The sequence below is a fragment of the Astatotilapia calliptera genome, chromosome 4 (assembly GCF_964374335.1).
Source record: "Astatotilapia calliptera chromosome 4, fAstCal68.1, whole genome shotgun sequence".
NCBI classification, from domain to species: domain Eukaryota; kingdom Metazoa; phylum Chordata; class Actinopteri; order Cichliformes; family Cichlidae; genus Astatotilapia; species Astatotilapia calliptera.
The window spans coordinates 31854326-31873144 of NC_137425.1; the positions used below are offsets into that span (position 1 = coordinate 31854326).

Sequence of the window (18819 nt, forward strand, 5' to 3'; positions counted from 1 at the left end):
AATCAAAGATGACCTGTTGTGCTTCTCATAATTTTCTGTAGGCTGCTTGTGTACAGCAGTGGAAATGACCATAAAAGACCCACATGAATTAGACTGCTGTAATACCAACCAGTGTAATGAATGATCACTTAGTCTCTCAAGCTAAAAGGCCAGCGTGTGAATCCACCTCAGCAAAGTTTTACTGAAAATCTACAGATGATTCACCGACTTTCTTCTGCCTCTGTTTTGTAGGTAGTCTCATATCATTTCTGTCAGGCCGATAACTGCCACACCTGTCTCGTTCCGGAGTTTGTCCACAACATGGCGGCTACATTAAGCAGCGCGCCTCAGCTGGCCACCTATCGTGAACTACTGCACCGGGCGCCACAGCTCCAGAGCATGCTCAGTCTGCGCTCCTGTATCCAGGATCCGATCTCTGCCCTTCAGAAAGGAATACTAGAACCGCTCGATGCTCTCTACAGAGGTACAGCTTCTACTACATTCTGCTGTGGCACATTAACTGATGTGCAGTGATGCAATGTGAGTTTGTTTTGTTTGTTTTCCAGAAAATAAACTGCATGTAGAAGGGGCGGGCCTTATTGTACTGATTGATGGGCTAAACGAGGCAGAGTTCCACCGGCCGGACTACGGCGACACGCTGACCTCCTTTCTATCCCGAACCATCCAGAGATTTCCTTCCTGGCTGAAGGTCATTACCACTGTCAGGACCAGTCAGCAGGTAAACACAAGTCACAAACACACAGAAGTGTAAAATCACAAAGGTGGCCGTGAAATGGGAACAAAAGAGCACACAGGTGCGTTAGAGGGGCAACAATGAGGCAACCCCCAAAACAGGAATGGTTTTACAACTGGAGGACACAGACATTTTTCCCTCCTCATCTTTTCCGACTGTTTTTTCACTACTTCTGCATTTGTTTGCATTTGACTGGGGTCACCTGGTAGCATGAGAATCAGAATCAGAAAGGTTTTATTGCCAAATGTTGAGCAGGTTTACAACATTAGGAAATTGCTGCGGTGCTTCAGTGCAAACATACTGTTATAAATTACGCTAAAATAGACATGAAAAATAAATAAATAAATAAAAATAAGAATAAGAATTAAAAGTGCTAAGTAGATAGATATATACATGATATATACATGAGTGCAGGTGGTGATCAGTGCCAAACATGGAATCATGCAGTGAACACAGCGTAGGGTCATGTGTTAGTGGTGGGAACAGTCGTACGTTTATTGTTCATGTGTCCGACAGCAGAGGGGAAGAAACTGTTCTTATGGCGAGAGGTTCTGGTGCGAATGGACCGGAGCCTTCTGCCTGAGGGGAGCAGGTCAAACAGACTGTGTCCAGGGTGAGAAGGGTCAGCTGAGATCCGAGCTGCACGCCGCAGTGTCCTGGAGGTGTACAGGTCCTACAGAGATGGGAGTCTGCAGCCAATCACCTTCTCAGCAGAGCGCACAACACGCTGCAGTCTCTGTTTGTCCCTGATAGTGGCTCCAGCGTACCACACGGTGATGGAGGAGGTGAGGATGGACTCGATGATTGCAGTGTAGAACTGCATCATCGTCCGTGTTGGCAGGTTGAATTTCTTCAGCTGCCTCAGGAAGTACATCCTCTGCTGGGCTTTCTTAATGACGGAGGTGATGGTGGGCTCCCACTTCAGGTCCTGGGTGATGGTGGTACCCAGGAAGCGGAATGAGTCCACAGAGGTGATGGGGGTGTCAGTCAGGATGATGGGGGGGAGTGGGGCTGTGTGCTTCCTGAAGTCCACAATAATCTCCACTGTCTTCTGGGCATTCAGCACCAGATTGTTGTGGCTGCACCAGGACACCAGACGTTCAACCTCCCTCCTGTAGGCAGACTCGTCCCCGTCAGAGATGAGCCCAATGACGGTGGTGTCATCTGCAAACTTGATTAGCTTGACAGACTGGTGGGTGGAGGTGCAGCAGTTGGTGTACAGGGAGAAGAGCAGAGGAGAAAGAACACAGCCCTGAGGGGAGCTGGTGCTGATGGTCCGGGAGTCCGAGACATTCTTTCCCAGCCTCACATGCTGCTTCCTGTCCGTCAGGAAGTCAGTGATCCACCGGCAGATGGGATCAGGCACATTCATCTGGGAAAGCTTGTCTCGGAGATGGTCTGGAAGGATGGTGTTGAAGGCAGAGCTGAAGTCCACAAACAGGATCCTGGCGTAGGTTCCTGGGGAGTCCAGATGCTGCAGGATGAAGTGTAGGGCCATGTTGATGGCGTCATCTACAGACCTGTTGGCTCTGTATGCTAACTGCAGGGGGTCCAGGAGGGGGGCCGTGAGGGTCTTGAGATGGGAGAGAACTAGGCGCTCAAATGACTTCATGACCACAGATGTCAGAGCCATGGGTCTGTAGTCATTTAGTCCAGTGATCCTAGGTTTCTTGGGGACAGGGATTATGGTAGAGGACTTGAAGCAGGCAGGCACATGACATGCCTGCAGTGAGGAGTTGAAAATGCCAGAAAACACTGGGGCCAGCTCGTTTGCACAGTGTCTGAGGGTGGCAGGAGACACACCGTCTGGGCCGGGAGCTTTCCGAGCATTCAGACTCTTAAACTGCTTCCTCACATCTGCTTCATGAATATGAAGAGTTGTGGTCGGAGGAGGTGGTGTGAAATCCTCTTTTGTGTGGGGTGAGGAGGGGGGTAAAGCAGGTGAAGTGATTGAAGGTGGTGATGGCTCTATGGAGGGGGGAGAGGTGGGGGAATGAGTGTCCAAAGTGTCTCTATTGTTGGGGCCGTTGGAGGTGTGAAGGCTGCCTGATGGCTCGTCAAAACGGCAGTAGAAGTTGTTAAGGGTGTTGGCTAAGAGCAAGTCGTCAGTGGAGTGGGGGGTTTTAGGCTTGTAGTTGGTGATATTCCTAAAACCTTTCCACACAGAGGCCGAGTCATTCTCTGAGATCTGCTGCTGCATCTTCTCAGAGTGCTGATGTTTAGCAACGTCCACTTCTTTAGTGAACCTGTACTTGGCCTCTCTGTAGCAGTCCCTGTCTCCGCTTCTGAACGCCTTTCTCTTTTCCAGCCACAGCTTTTTGAGTTTAGGAGTAAACCAGGGTTTGTCATTGTTATAACTCACCCTGGTGCGTGATGGCACAATGCTGTCCTCACAGAAGTGGATATAGGAGGTGACAGTGTCCGTGAACTCGTCCAAGCTGTTAGAAGCAGCCTTCAATGTGTCCCAGTCTGTAGACTCCAAACACGTGCGAAGCTCCTCCACAGCCTCGTTGCTCCACAGTTTTTTGGTCCTCACGACAGGTTTGGAGAGCTTCAGCCTCTGTCTGTACGCGGGGATTAGGTGGATCATGACGTGGTCAGAAAGTCCGAGTGAAGCGCGGGGCACCGCACGATAGGCCCCCCTGATCGTGCTGTAACAGTGGTCTAATGAGGTGATACCTGGACCCTACAGAGGTCATACGGGTAGTCCGGCTCCTGCCAATGCGTGCCATTCCTGCAAGGTTTGCTGTGTCTTTCAGCACAGTCTCAAGAACATCGAAGAGATTCCAGGAGACTGTAGGAGACCTGGACAGGGTTGAAGAGGATGAGAACATGTGTGAATGATTCTGACCAAACAATCAGAAACAGACTTCATGAGGGTGGTCTCAGGGCCCGATGTCCTCTAGTGGGCCTTTTGGTCACAGCCCAGCACTGTGGAGCCTGATAGACATCTGCCATACAAATCCAGAACTAGCAGCTCCATAGATGAGAGCAGGTTCACCCTGAACACATTAAAGGAGAAAGACTCTATGCTAGTGCAGTGGGTCCTAGGTTCCCGGCATTGTGAAGAGAGCATAAACATACAAACAAGCACATGGGGACTATTTTGAGTTGTGTTGGTTTCTGCCATTGTTACCAGTGTTAACTGAATATCTCTTATCAGTTTGGAACCTTCTGAATATGATTAAAATCATATTATTCTGAAGCAAATACTGTCTGTGCTGCCAAATTACTGTGAGCAGCACACACGGCTAATAAACACAACTTTTTCTGAACTAACAAAATCTGTTTCTTTGTGTTTTTATTCAATCAGGACATCACTCATTCTCTGCCCTTTCACCGCATCTCTTTAGACCGAATGGATGAGAATAGCGCCATAGACCAGGACCTGCAGGTAAGGTGTAAATAGATTTCTATTTCTCTGTCTGTCTGCACATCTGTACTGCATCGGTCTGTCTTTTCTCAGGGTTACCTGATGCAGCGTATCCACAGCAGCACTGAGATCCAAAGCAATGTGTCACTGAGCAATGGCCGCCTCGATAACACTGCACTGTCCAAACTGATCAGCCACCTGAAGAGCCTGAGCAGAGGCTCATATCTCTATTTAAAACTGATCCTGGACCTGATAGAGGGGGGATACCTTGTTCTGAAGAGCTCCAGCTTCAAGGTGAGATGGAGAAAGAAGGTAAAGGTCAAATAAAGTCCTGAAGAAAGTCGAGACTGCTACAAACTAGACTAAAGAAGTAACTGACAGTTGAAGTATAATCGACACAGATTAAAGCACTTTCATTTAAACACGGATGAAATAAATCAAGCAGTATTCATAGTTTCCACATGACATCACATTGTTACAGGAACTCCACATGGACGGCAAAAATTATTTTCTCTACTGTCTGCTTGTCATTTTTACCAGATTTGTTTAGCCAAAATACAGGACAGTTACTAATCTTCCCCATACTGGAAATATTTAGTGTGTGCTACTGTTTAAAAAGCTATAGACACATTCAGTCAGTTACCGTGCCATACCGCTGGAAAAATGTTCGTCACAGTTGGCTCTTGGAGATTATATCAGCATTTGAGTAAATGTATTTAAAGGGACTGACTGTTCTGACTACATTTTATTTTAAAATTCGTTTCAGTCATTGAATTTTATGTCAAACAACTTTGTGAAAGGGACAGTCTCTGAAACTCAGCAACATATTTTCCACTGAAAATCACCAACATCAGTTTCAGTCGACCCTGAACTTAATCTGTATTTGAAATGTGCATGCCAAAAAGTTTACTAGCAGCGATTCTGTGACTTGTTTAAGTTTCAGTGTAAACATAATATAAACAAATGTCAGCTGAAATAACTGAAGCGTACAAGAGCGAGAGCATGTTAGTTTAAACAATTGGACACTGCGGAAAATAGTGGGCGTGGCATTTTCAATGTAAACAAAGAGATACTGATGTGTAACCATAAAGCACAAATGTGTGCACTCTTTGTAGCTCATCTGATATACCGAAAAGGCTTTTAATGTGTGTGTGTGCGTGCGTGCGTGTGTGTGTGTGTGTGTGTGTGTGTGTGTGTGTGTGTGTGTGTGTGTGTGTGTGTGTGTGTGTGTGTGCAGGTGGTTCCTGTGAGTCTAGCAGAGGTTTACCTGCTGCAGCTCAACATGCGCTTTCCCACCCAGTCGTCCTTCCAGAGGGTTCTACCTTTACTCAACGTTACTGTGGCATCGCTGCACCCGCTGACTGACCAGCAGGTAAAGGCTCAGTCGCAGTAGAGTAAAAACAGGACAGCAGCTTCCTTGCAACTAGGAAAAATCAGTAATTGACTGCAGGTAGTACATTTATCATAGTTATTCGTTTTAGCATCACAAAAACATTGCATATAATTGCTGACTTGACGCCAATCAGTTGTAGACTGATTCTGTCTTATTGCTGTTATTCTGCCATCTTGACACAGCAAAGTTGTTTTGAGGATGGCAGCTGACTGAGCTGACAGGCCTGGTCACCGTCTCAAAACAACCATTTCAAAGGCAACAAGTTTGTAGTAATTTAGTAATTTGTGGGTTGTGGTCCCCAGTGTGATTGTAGCATAGCACACCAGCATTTTCACGTTGGTAAACTTTATGTAGTATACTGTGGACTCGGAACATGATGAGTTTACTGGAAGTAACGTTTGTAACACTACTGAATTTTGTGAGCACACATACACGAGATACTTTTTTCTTCAGTGAAGATGACTGTTTAACAAATATACACACCGAATAACTCTAGTGAGCATTAGCAATACTGACAACATATTCTTCCCCCGCTGGCTCAAAATTGATTGTTGGTCCCTCCTTCAGGGAACTGTACAATGTTCCTCTGTCATCTTTATCACCGTTTGTGGTGGGGCGTGGTCTGCGGTGTTGTGCAGGGAGGGCGGACGCACCTGCACGGCATCCTTCATCACGCCCGCCTAGTTATAAACACGGGGACTCAGGGGTTGGTGTGTTGTGGTGTGAATATTGAATAAAATGGCTCAAACCTAGGATCCCTGGACCCGCCGTGTCTCATTCACACCACACCGTTATAATTAGACCATGATATTACTCACAGAGCCATATTTGATATTGCAAATAGATTTAAGCCCTCAAAGTAATGACTTGAAATGCATCGATTGTGTGTATAATTGTGTCACCTTGTAAGAACCGTCCTTTGAAATCAGTGACCTTATCAGGATATTTTTTTATGAACAAATATCATCAAACTTCCTGATGTGCCTTTCAGACTCAGCTGTGCTTCAGTTAGTGCTAGCATGCTAATAGTTGCTAACAGTGGATACAATACTGTCAATGCACAGCTGTTTGAGGTGGTAAATGCGGGCACCCTGGCCGGAGGTTCGCTGGAGTGGGCGGAGTTCTCACAGCGCCTGGAGCAGCTCTCCTCGTTCCTTTTGCGGCGCAGCGACGGCAGTCGGATGCTAAACCACACCTCCTTCAGGGAGTGGCTCATGTGGAGGGAGGAGGGCCAGGATGACCGGTTCCTCTGCGATCCCAGGTATAGTCAGAGGGCCAGAGGGCATGAGTGACAAATGGAGAGAGAAGAAAACAGGGACAGATGTTTCTCACTGAGCTGTGTGTCTCTGTTTCCAGGAGTGGCCACACTCTCCTGTCCTTCTGGCTCTGCAGACAGGCAGGAAAGCTGACCCGACAGCAGACACTGGAGCTCGGGCATCACATCCTGAAGGCGCACATCTACAAGGCGAGCTCTCACACACAAAGTTAGACACGCATACGCAGATACATGGGGCTGGAAACCACACCAGTAGATTTTTTTTACAGATCACAAACCAATGAGATGCCACTGTTTTATGTCTAACTGTTGGTTTCTGTTGCATTTGTTCTCCTCATCCAGGGCCTGAGTAGGAAGCTAGGGGTTTCCTCCTCAGTTCTGCAAGGGCTGTGGCTGTCATACAGCACCCAGAGCCTGAGCCCTGTTCTTGCGTCACTGCGCAACCTCTACACCCCCAATATCAAGGTAACAATGCATACTCACACACACACGAGTGTATTTCCCACCACAGTTCTGCTGTAACTTTCCTCTTTTCCTTTTGCAGGTGAGCAGATTGCTGATTATGGCTGGGGCTGATGTGGATTACTGTAGCGATGTCCTGAACAACGCCCCCCTGCTGTGTGTCCACGCTCACCTGGGCCACACTGATGCTGTAGCACTGCTGCTTGATCATGGAGCACAGGTAAGGAAAAAGAAAAGGCCGTGGAGCTTTTTAAACATCATGTGAGTTCATAGAGACGCGTCATTGGGTGTTAACAAGAGCAGATTTACTCCAACCACAATTCCACCTTCAATTTTTAGCTGGATGCTTGGTCACATGACGGTTTGACTGCACTGGGATTCGCTGCTGCAGCTGGTCACCTGGATATCGTCACAATGCTGAGTCAGCACAGAGCCAAGGTAGCTACCAGTTCTACTCCACATGTGCAGTTTGGTGTCAGACAGATGTTTGCAGCTAATGTAAAGAATGACAACAGCAGGATTTTCACAGGCTTCTGTGCAGTACATCCCATAATTCAGTAGCTTGTAGATCCACCATTTGCTGAAAAAAGTAATAGTTTTCTGTCCCTCGCGTTGTTCCAAGGTAATTGTGCACAAAAAAATATCACCGTGGTATGCAAGGGGCCAACCTTATACATACAGTGAAATATGTTAAATAAGGAAAATTGAGATTGTTGCAGTTCAGTTGCTCTTTTTCTTTTGATTCTTGGTCTCATAACCTTTTCTGATAGTCAGTGGCATCACTGCAATTTAACCTAGAAAGAGTCCCAACCCTGTTTTTGAGTGTCTGTCTCCCCTTGGGTGCAGGTGGGTCACGTGGACGGCTCCGGTCGGTGCGTGCTGGTTCACGCAGCCCAGCGAGGCCACCTCGAGGTGCTGCGCTTTCTCCTAAAGAGGGCGGAGTGGAGTTGTACTACCTGCTGTGGACAGAAGGGGGCAAGCAGGAGCCAAGCAGTGCAGCAGGCTTTGATTGCTGCAGCCAGCATGGGACACACAGAGGTGATACAAACACACACACACACACACATACACACCTTTAATGTATAACACTGTGTGGTACAGAATATACAATCACATAGTCGGGTGTGTGTGTGTGTGTGTAGATGGTGTCATACCTATTGGACCTTCCAGAGGAAGATGAAGAAGGGGAGGAGAGACCTGAGATCAACACATATGACAGTCTATGGGGAGAGACAGGTAATGACCATGTAACTACTATTGTGTAACTACTTTGTAACGGCAGGCTTTGTTTTTCTGTCAACCAGACGCCATCAGTGTGATAAATTCACGTGGAACATGGTGGGAAACAATGTTTTCATAAACATGCTTTGGTTTGCTTAAAAGGTCATTTACAATAACGGATGATGTAGCAGGATCATTTTCCCACCACAACCTCATAATTAATGAGAGGCAAACAGGAGACAACATGACTGATCACTATACTTTACATTAGTAGCATCTAGTGGACGAAAATGTTCACTTCAGTAAAAACAGAAAAAATAAGTATTTAGACTCTTCTACATGTTTGGTTCCTCTGGCCAAGATTATTATATTTATATTATATAAGAGCAAAAAACCAACACAATAAAATAAGTCTTTGAAAAATATAATTAAAATGAGACAAAAAATAAATAAATAAAAATAAAAACATACAGTAAATGTGAAAAACAAGCTGATACAATAACAACTATACTGAAGCAATAAAAACGAAATGGAAACGAGCAAATACACAATAGAAAACTACACTGAAAACAAAAGGTTCTCCTAAGAAATACAGAAGTTTTATTTATGTAGTCATCTCGAGGTCCTTTATGTTGTAAGATAAAGACCCTAAAGTAGTACAGTGAAAATCCCAACATCAGACGTCCCCTCGGTGAGAAAGCGCTTGGTGACAGTGGGAAGGAAAAACCTCCAGCAGAGCCAGGATCAGACCTGGGTGATTCTGTCTCATTGCAAACTTTTCTTACCAAAGCTCAGACGTGGATTCATTTAATATCCGTCGCGTCATTTCAAAGTAAACTCTGGCTTCTATATTTAATGTTTGTTCTCTAACACAGCTTTATAATGCCATGTGTTCAGTTACAGAGCTGAAGTTTGTAATCGTCTGGTTTCCCTTGTCTCACTCTGTGTGTTTGCGTCAGCTCTGACAGCAGCAGCAGGATGTGGCTGTCTGTCTGTCTGCAGGCTGTTGTTGGATCAGGGGGCAGCTGTGGAGCAAGGAAACAAGCAGGGTGTCACTCCACTTTTCAGCGCCGTGAGACGGGGTCACTGGCAGGTATGGTGGAACCAGAAAGCAAACAGGCACATGATCACACGATACCTGCAGCAGATAACTGCAGTCTTCCTCCTCCTGCATCCTTCGGTCAGGTGGTGGAGTTGTTTCTGAATCAGGGGGTGGAGGTGAACATGGTGGACCAGCAGGGGCGAACATCTCTGATGACTGCAGCCTCAGAGGGACACATGAGCACTGCCCAGCTGCTGCTGGATCATGGTAATCACACACTGCACTCTGCAGCCAGAAAAACAGCAAGAGTTGCTGCAGCAATGCAATTAAACCAGCAGTAACATTGTTTATGTCCAACTTCAGTGCAGTCAGAAAGTATTTTTTACTTTTTCTTTGATCAGGAGATTCAGATGTTAAAAAACCCTTGAAAACGAGATTGGTCCTAATCAATAATACTTTAACTACAAACGCTAATCTTAGAGGACAGCTGTGATACTGTACAGTATTCTCAGCGTGTACACTGCTGTAAAAACGTGTTTTCCTCTTTCCTAACACTGACAACAAAAGTAGAAGAAATATGAAATGAATCTGTTGTCCTCGTGATCAAACACTCCACTGTAGGAATTGACAGTTTTAACAGAAATGGCATGTGTGCTGAGACTAGTGAGGCCATGTTTGTAGCCATTATTTATAAGGTCGTCCTTAGAGCCCCCATTCTAATCACTCTGACCCTAACAATAGCTCCGACCCTAATGAATCTGTCTGTTTCCAGGAGCCTCCCTCGAACAGACCGACAGAGAAGGGCTAACGGCACTGAGCTGGGCGTGTCTAAAAGGCCAGCTCTCATTGGTCAGAGAGCTTGTGGAGAGAGGAGCAGCCACAACCCATGCAGACCGCAATGGACGCACGCCTCTGGATCTGGCTGCATTCTGCGGAGACCCAGATGTGGTGTGTACAGCCAGAGTAACCATGATTGTGTTAGTTAATTTAGAACAGTTACCTGTCCTACCTGTTCTGCAGCCGCTGCAGAGGGCAATGTAATGTAGCCGGAGGAGAATTTATAAAAGTGGTGAAAAATGTCGCTTTGATCCGTGTCCAGGTGCAGTACCTTGTGGATCACGGTGCGTCAGTGGAGCATGTGGACTGCAGCGGGATGCGCCCTCTGGATCGAGCAGTCGGCTGCAGAAACACTTCTGCAGTCATCGCTCTACTGAAAAAGGGAGCCAAAATAGGTAGAAGCATGAAGCATGTTCAGTTTAACAGCAAGAATTAAACCATGGATGTTGTAGTTATGCAGTAAGCATCTTCACTGCTGCATGGCCGGACTCCCATATAGTTCATTTGCATTAGCAATACATCACCCTGCAGAATGAACCTTCATGAATTCTAAATCATCCTTCATATATCCCTAAACTAAACTTGCGTGTGTGTGTGTGTGTGTGTGTGTGTGTGTGTGTGTGTGTGTGTGTGTGTGTGTGTGTGTAGGACCTGCAACCTGGGCCATGGCGACCTCTAAGCCAGATATCTTAATGGTTCTGCTCAGTAAATTGATCCAAGAAGGAGATAAATTGTACAAGGTAGCGCACATTTCCATCTTGATGAGATTTGATTTGATTGACTCGATATCGATTTGATTCGATATTCCAAAGTTCTTTCTGAAAGAGTTTCTTTTTTTTTCTTTCCAGCAAGGTAAAGTGAGGGAAGCCGCTCACTCCTATCAGTCAGCTCTCCAGAAGTTTCCAGGAGACGAGCTGAAGACGTTCAAACAGCTCAGGGTGTGCGTGCTGCTCAACCTCTCACGCTGCCGCCGCAAGATGAACGTGAGGCTTTTTCTTAAACACGCACATGTTGAGAATATTTTGCTTATTATTTTGAAACAAATCTCATCTCGAAAACTTTATTTCAGTATTGATATATCGTTAATCTTCCTTACAGGACTTCAGCCTTGCTGAGGAGTTTGCTACCAAGGCCCTGGAGCTAAAAGCCAAATCTTATGAAGCCTTTTATGCCAGAGCCCGTGCCAAACGCAGCCGCAGGTAAACAGTGTCGTGAGAAATTGAATAAAACTAACTGATCGTCATCTTCTGAGAGTTTGGGTTCTTTGGATCTTCAGTAGTAGAACTGTGATGATTTTATTGTTTGACATTTTTAAACTATTTGAAACTTAGACACGAGATTGCAGTGAGAAAGAGTTGAGTAGTTTTAGGCTCACTACCATGTAAAGAAAACCTGAGAGATAGAGTGACCTGAACTGTAAGAAGTAGAAGACATATGTGCTGTCAGGTAAGGGTCTCATGTGTTTTAACTTGGCGGGGTGTTGTCAGTTTCCAGTTACCTCCATGCTAAGGCTCTACACAGTTTGCTAAGGCCTCAGTTACACAGGCCCAGAGACCAGCTGGCAATCCCCTGTTAACCTCCAATCACTAGGAAAGCAAAAAGGGTGCTGGACCAAAAACCATCTTGTGATTGCTTTCATTGCTAGAAGATTACTGCGGTCACTCATAGTTTGCATAGAAGATGCCAGCTTGTCTGCACTCAGTCACTAACTAACCACCATGTAGTGGTGAAGCATGAAAAAGTACAGCACAAACCAGAAACGGAGACCATTTCCCTTCAAAGTAAAAGTATTCCACTCTGTGACCACATGCAACTTCCTGCAACCGCTTGCCAACCAGACACACTTTCCACTAGTGACGAGTGGTTACCGTGGGGTCACTGACTGGCACCGTTCACCAGAGAGTAAAGACCTAAAGCTTTGACCTAGCATTGCCTTACAGTCACAGTGACTGAAGGCATAGATTTCAGATGGAGGGACACATTTTTAAGCCTGTTTTTTCTTTGTGAATGTGATTGCAGCAAATTTCAGGTAACCAGACATCGAAAGATTGGAACAGACCTTCTAAACACTGACAATATGAAACCTATAATTCCGGAAACATTCTGATATACACATTCTCTGTCATCTTCTGAAGTTTGTCCTGTTTTCACTCCTTGTCACTATCACAACCCAGACAATTCCACGCTGCTTTGGAGGACCTGATTGAAGCCAGCCGTTTGTGCCCATCCAACCGGGAGATTCAGCGCCTGCTGTCACGGGTCAAAGAAGAGTGTCGGCAGGCTGCACAGCAAAAGGACATTCATCCTCCATCATCTAATCACGTCTATCAGCAGAACATGTCCATCAGCGAGGCCAGGTCTAGAGATTCAGGTTGTTTGCAGGTACAGGATAGAGAGGGGCTTACAGAGGAAGAGGAGGAAGAGGAGAAAGCAGAGAGCAGTTTCAGGGAAAGAGACTCCTCTCCCTGTCACCTTCAACCTGCGGTTCAAAGTCTTGACACCCGCTGCCACTCTGGGGTACCATCGCCCTCCTCCCTTTCCCCCACTCATCTGTATCATCACCTCCCCAGTCCCACCCACGCAGCCTCCCTTTCTTCACCTAGTCACTCTGCACCTCCCCCTCCTTCCACATCTTATCACGATTTCAGCCCTACTTCCTCCCTAATCCAGCATCAGCAGCGAGGTGGCATAGTGTCTGAAAGTATGCCTACATTGTCCGAAAGTGGAGGTGTACAAAACTATCCACAGTCTGACTTAGATCAGAACCAGGGAGTCCAGCGTCACCCCCATCTGGCTGGTCAGAGGTTCCAGAAGCAGAACCCCGTCCAAGGCCACTGGCTCCAACCAGCCAAAGCACAGGTGGTCCGAACCAATCAGCCCAGTTCTTCTACCCACTCCAGCATGGTTTTGGGAAGTTCTGCCTATTCCCAGTTCGCCCATCTGCCCAAAGAACTAGCAGAGCTTGGGGAAGGCTTTTGCTCAAATCCTATGGATGTCAGGCCTAGCCCATTGGCTCAGCCTGGTCTGAGCTCTGGAGCTTCTTATGTACAGGATGAAGAAGAAGAAGTTGACCTGGTTAGCCAGGCCAGAGGCACATCTGGCTATGGGAAAGCAGCAGGAGCCGAGTGGGCGGGGGTAAACCGTTTTGGCCAGTCCCGTCAGTTCAGCCGTAACCAATCCAAAGCAGCCTACTACCCTTTGGAAGTTACAGAGGCAGCAATGGGGTCTTCAGATAGGCTTCAGTCATCGCACGATTATCAGTATCAACACCAGGGTGGTCTTCGACGTCCACTGAGTGCTCACCCAACCTCCTCCTCTGGTCATTCCCCTAGGCCTCTCATCCATTCCCAGAGTGTCAGCGTCCGTTTCTCCCCCAGCAGTGGTAGTCTTGCTACTGGACAGCCAGCTAATCTTGGGCCAGGCTTTAGGACATCGGCCTCTGTTCAGCACATGGATCTACCTTCAGATCTGGCCTCTGCTAGAAGCATTAGTGGTTACCATGATGATAACTTCCTGATCGCCTCTCCCCAGTCAGAAATATGCATGTCAGGAGGCGGGACTTACCCTGGAGAGGTGGGACGTTCATCTAGGAACACTCCTTTTATGGGAGTAATCGACAAGACGGCAAGGGTGCACCAGCAGTATCAGCAACAGGCTCCGTCCAGCTCAGCGTCCTGTCTCAGTCCGTCTCGCTCCTGGGCCGTGTCTTCAGTGGACACAGTTGTCACTTCGCCCAGCAAAAACCCCCCTCCACCCCAGCTCTCATCCTTTGCCTACCACAACCGCAGCAACAACAATGCCCACAATGGTCACGCCTCTTATGATAACCAGCTGGACTTCTATGACGTGACGCCAGGAAATGTTCATCAGGGTGAGGGCTCAGTGCAGGTTGCCTGTCAGAATCTCTCCTACATGGATGTGAAGGTGGCTCGGACGCTGCCCATGATCCACAGCTGCTCGGACAGACCGACTGAGAGACGTACGGGTCCTACGTCTCCGGTTAAACCAAAAAGACCCTTTGTAGAGTCCAATGTGTAAAGACAATACAAGAACATTAATGAAAAGTGGTATAAATGAAGTCACTGTACCGATATACTGGAAGACTGTTCTTGAAACAAAGTAATGTCAAGTTCCTACATTTAGTACTTGGAATGTTTATAAGAGCAAGACACACCAAGTTCAGACTGGGTAAAAGCTTTTGTTTTCATTTGGTTGTATTTGTTAGTATGCTTCAGAGAACTCCACCTCACTTGCTAGGTTAAGTGATTGCTCTATGTTGTTTTTGGAAAGAGTGCCACTTCATCTTAGGCATACTGACTCCTTCATGGTGAAGATGCCTAACCTATAAGAATGGCATGGAACATATTCACCAATATGAACTGGTTCTGCCATTTGGAAGTGAAACATTAACAGGTGTTCACCTCACAAAGCACAAGAACGAAGAAGATAATTCTTGCACAATTCTGGCTTGAATTACATTTTAAAACTGCAGTTCAAGTCTAAATGGTGACGTCCAGACAGGAGAGAAAAAGCACCGCAATTACCTTTGCCTGCTGCCGACGCCTTTAATAAAGATCTCATTTCAAGATTGAAGCGCTTAAATAACACTGACTTGAAAGAAATGGACGAATCCAGGCTCGCGTCATTGTACCAGTCAAACGCTTGTTAGTGACCCAGACCCAAGCCATAGTTTGAGAAACTCGAAAATACTGTCATTGAATAAACACTGAGTTAAAAAAAGGAGAAAAAATTGTATTTATCTTTGTAAGTTATGTCTGTATTAAACTGTAAAGTTTCTTTTTGGTTTTTCTTAAAACGGTATTCCTTTGGGATTTGCCATCGTGTTTATTTTGGGGGATCGTCTGTGAGAACACGTAAACTGAAACTTTAGAGTTTTAGTTTACATGAAGCAGAAACTCTAAAGATGTTGGGTTAACATTGGTCTCTTTCTGGGTTCAATTAGAACGATATAGCGCATTTGTAAAAATTGATTTTTTGGAAGGGTCATCCATTCAGCCTTTTTCTGTGCTCTCTGAAGGCCTTTTATATTCTGTAGTCCTAATGGTCTAATTATGCAAACCATATGATTCCAAGTGATACACCAGGGCTCTTCATACTGTATTATGTTGGAAACATTTTGCTTGTATGTGCCTCGGTTGTCAGTATTGTCAGTCACTCTCACTCTGACCATTAACTAGGCTTGACATGTAATTTCTGGATATTTGTCCTCAACAATGTGCATTTGAACTCTTTGGATGGTGTTGTATGTTTTTCTTGCCTTTCCAAAGATAACTGTGTAAAATTCCAATGAAACAATCTATTTATCTGCGCGAAACCAGCTTAATTTATGACCATGCCAAGCTAACTATCTTACCACCAACAGCAGCCACAGAGCCTTACCAATGAGGCCCAAAAATGTACCACTATTCAACTACATTCATTTACTGTGTTGAGGTTTGTTTGTTTTTCAAAAACTAAAGTTCAGTTCACTCTTTTCATCTTATCATCCACTGTGTATTTCACAGTCAGATCAGAATCGTAGTCTCACAAACATTAGCATACGTAGCCGTGTGTTTACTTACTCTTCAGATGGTTCCTCCAACTTTGGTGTGTTTCTGTGCTTGTTATAAACGCCTGCGCTCAGAAAAAGTTTAAAATCTTCAAACAAAATGTGAAGAAACAACTTCTCCAAAACATGTACATTGTACTGTGTTGGAGTAACACCATCTTAAGTTGTACTAGAGCCAGGCAGGACTTTTCATGTGAAATCGGTTTGTACCATGAGCTGGTGCAGTGAATCAATATAACCTTTATTTAATAATGTTCTTATTTATAGTGCTGTTCTGGGAAAAGGCAAATTCTCTTGAGGCAACAAGGGCAGAAATAAAAAGAGACAAGAAAAGTTTTTTTAAAAGTGGTGAAAGTTTTTGTTAGAATTTGCAAAGTATAATTAAAAAAAGGAAGTTTAGGTCAGAACATAGACCTAAATTTGGATGTTAAATAGGAAAAAAACTGTCGTAATCAAAGATGATAATTAAAATGTTTGTCTGCAACAAATGATTTTAAGTCAATAATCAAAAGTCTTATTATATAACAAACATTTATAGTTGTCGACAGTGTTTCTGCTTATGTGATATCAAAGACTAGGCGTCAGTAACAGTAACTGTGACATAAAAAAAGTTTTCCTCATTGTGCCACGTTACTGGGTTTTAAAAGTCGTTACTTTGAATGGAAAATGCGTTTTTCTTATCGTACCTTAGATGCTAGGGCTAACAAACATCTGCTGCAATACAGAAATTACGCTGTTTCTTTTTTGCGTTTCCCAAAGTGATCACCATCTACTTGGGATTTTGAATGTTACCAATTTTTAGCACACTATCGTTTATGAATCCATCAAGCACATGCTTATTTATGTCTTTACAAGGTTTTCCTTTCAAACCAGTATTTTGCCTAGCTTGCTAAAACAGATAAAACAGACAACATATTTATGGCAAAAGACACGGTTTACTGCTCAAAATGCTTTTGTCTATGTCAGCAAGGAATGATTTAACTTTTCCATCTTAACCTTGTTAACGACAAGGGGAGGTGGCTAGCTGAATATTTAAAAGAGGGACAAGTTTCACTTTAATGATATATTAAGATCAGGCTTCTTTAAAACTGTCTTTTATAAACATGAATGCCAGTTTTTGTACATTTGTAGTGCTTTTTTCCCCCAAACTTCTCACTTTCAGTTGCTGTTGCTGATGAAACAAGTGATGTCTGACACAGCACACACAGTACAGTCTCTGACCACTGCCATCATCTCGTACTGCTCAGGGGACTGCAGCTGTGAGATGATATTAGCAATTTGATGTTCAAAGTGAAAACGTGGAAAATCTGTTAGCAAAACTGTGTGTTGTGCATCACATGTAGGATGTTTACCTTCTGTCTGCATTGGTGCCTGACTGTGAAATATCCCGTCAGAACAGAGCCAAGTCAGTGTGTACTTTGGGCTCTTTCACAGTGTGTAAGATGAGCTTACATTTAAAACCAAGGATGGTGACGAGAAGAGCTTCATTATCAAACATTTCAAGCAACATGAATGTGTTTTTGGCTCATGTGGAATCACTGAGTTAGAAAGAGGAATAAAGCTGAATAAAAGACTGAACTGTAAGTCTGTCTCTCATTGTGTGACCCAACAAGGAAAAGCTTTTTTGGGTATAATCTTACATTAGAACAACAACATTACCTTCTTGTTGTGTTGATCTTATATGCAGTGCTCTTACAATAACTGATTGTTTTTTGGCCACTTGGGGGCAGCAGAAGCAATCTAAATAGAATATTGATTTTAACATAAAGCACCAGTCAGTGGGCTATCGGGCCTTTTATGATTGCTTTGTAAGAATGAGCCAGACTGCTCCTTCGGCCATCCTAAACTTTTTGCTGTGGAAAACTTTAGGAGTGGCAAGCGCAGCTCTCAGGGTGAACTACAGATCTTTTATCTGTTTAACCTTTCAGGAAATAAAGCGGGAACAGACCTGAACTGGCCATCAAACTGCTTTTCAGTTCCATGTCCAGTTACATTTGAGCGTTAGAAAATGTAAACCCTGAACAGTTAACGTGATCCCCACTTAGATTATTAATGAATGTCTGCACTTCAATGACATCTTGCCTGTGTGATTTAAAATCCACTATGTTGGTGTACAAAGACAAAACGACAAAACTGGTGCAGCTTAATGCGCATAAAGGTGACGTGAACAGCTTGTTACGTACAGTAAAAATGTTTGTTTTAGAATGTTCATTTTAAAACAATCTACAATTCAAATATGCTTTCTTGCTGCTTTCACATCCAATGTTAAAAATCTGGGGAAAATAATTTCAAACACTTTATTTCAGGTTGTCCTGATGAGATCGCGACTTCCTGTGAACAACGACACTGTCACAACTTACAGAAAAATGAACAACCTCCACCAAGCTCTCTCTGAGGCACAAAGACTGAAGTCCGAGCCGAAGGCGAGCAAAACAAAAATAAGTAGATTTAAAACATACATGTAGGTATTTGAATACACACAACAGGTTATTGAAGCATTTAAACAGGAACAGTTAATGATAGGATTCGGTCAGAAAACAGGACTTTATGGTACTGCAGGTCACGAAGACGGAGCAACAGCAGAGGAAATTTTATCATACAACCAATTCACACCACCTTTAATGCCACATATTGACCCCAAAATGAACGTGGACCTGTGGCTCTTTAGTTACACAGAGAGGAACATGAGGGGAACTCAACCAATGTTCACAGACAGAAAAGCAGCACGGAGAGTAGACAGCGGCTGCGGAGAACAGTTTTTGAACACGTGGTTCTCCAGCAGAGCACAGAGTCTATTCTACAGACTACCAGCGCACCACCCTGCACCACCATGCTCCACCCTGCTCACAGAAAGGCTACGTTTGCAGGATTTGTACAATTGTTCTGAGGGTAGTGTAGCTTCTTTTTGAGCGT

The 18819-nt window shown here is 44.8% G+C and overlaps 1 protein-coding gene across 3 annotated transcripts in view; it reads left to right on the forward strand.

Moving 5' to 3' along the window:
* Window positions 1–17490, forward strand: part of tanc2a (tetratricopeptide repeat, ankyrin repeat and coiled-coil containing 2a) — a 59854-nt gene extending 42364 nt beyond the window's left edge. For all 3 annotated transcript variants that reach the window (XM_026165963.2, XM_026165961.2, XM_026165962.2), the window contains 20 exons: window positions 232–463; window positions 546–718; window positions 4047–4127; window positions 4200–4400; window positions 5344–5478; window positions 6564–6760; window positions 6856–6964; window positions 7118–7240; window positions 7320–7457; window positions 7577–7675; window positions 8084–8275; window positions 8380–8473; window positions 9418–9551; window positions 9644–9767; window positions 10273–10448; window positions 10600–10732; window positions 10986–11077; window positions 11186–11320; window positions 11436–11536; window positions 12512–17490. In XM_026165963.2, the coding sequence (XP_026021748.1) occupies window positions 232–463; window positions 546–718; window positions 4047–4127; window positions 4200–4400; window positions 5344–5478; window positions 6564–6760; window positions 6856–6964; window positions 7118–7240; window positions 7320–7457; window positions 7577–7675; window positions 8084–8275; window positions 8380–8473; window positions 9418–9551; window positions 9644–9767; window positions 10273–10448; window positions 10600–10732; window positions 10986–11077; window positions 11186–11320; window positions 11436–11536; window positions 12512–14375 (4533 nt within the window). In that variant the 3' untranslated portion in view covers window positions 14376–17490. The remainder of the gene's footprint in view (window positions 1–231; window positions 464–545; window positions 719–4046; window positions 4128–4199; window positions 4401–5343; window positions 5479–6563; window positions 6761–6855; window positions 6965–7117; window positions 7241–7319; window positions 7458–7576; window positions 7676–8083; window positions 8276–8379; window positions 8474–9417; window positions 9552–9643; window positions 9768–10272; window positions 10449–10599; window positions 10733–10985; window positions 11078–11185; window positions 11321–11435; window positions 11537–12511) is intronic.
* Window positions 17491–18819: the final 1329 nt, after the last annotated feature.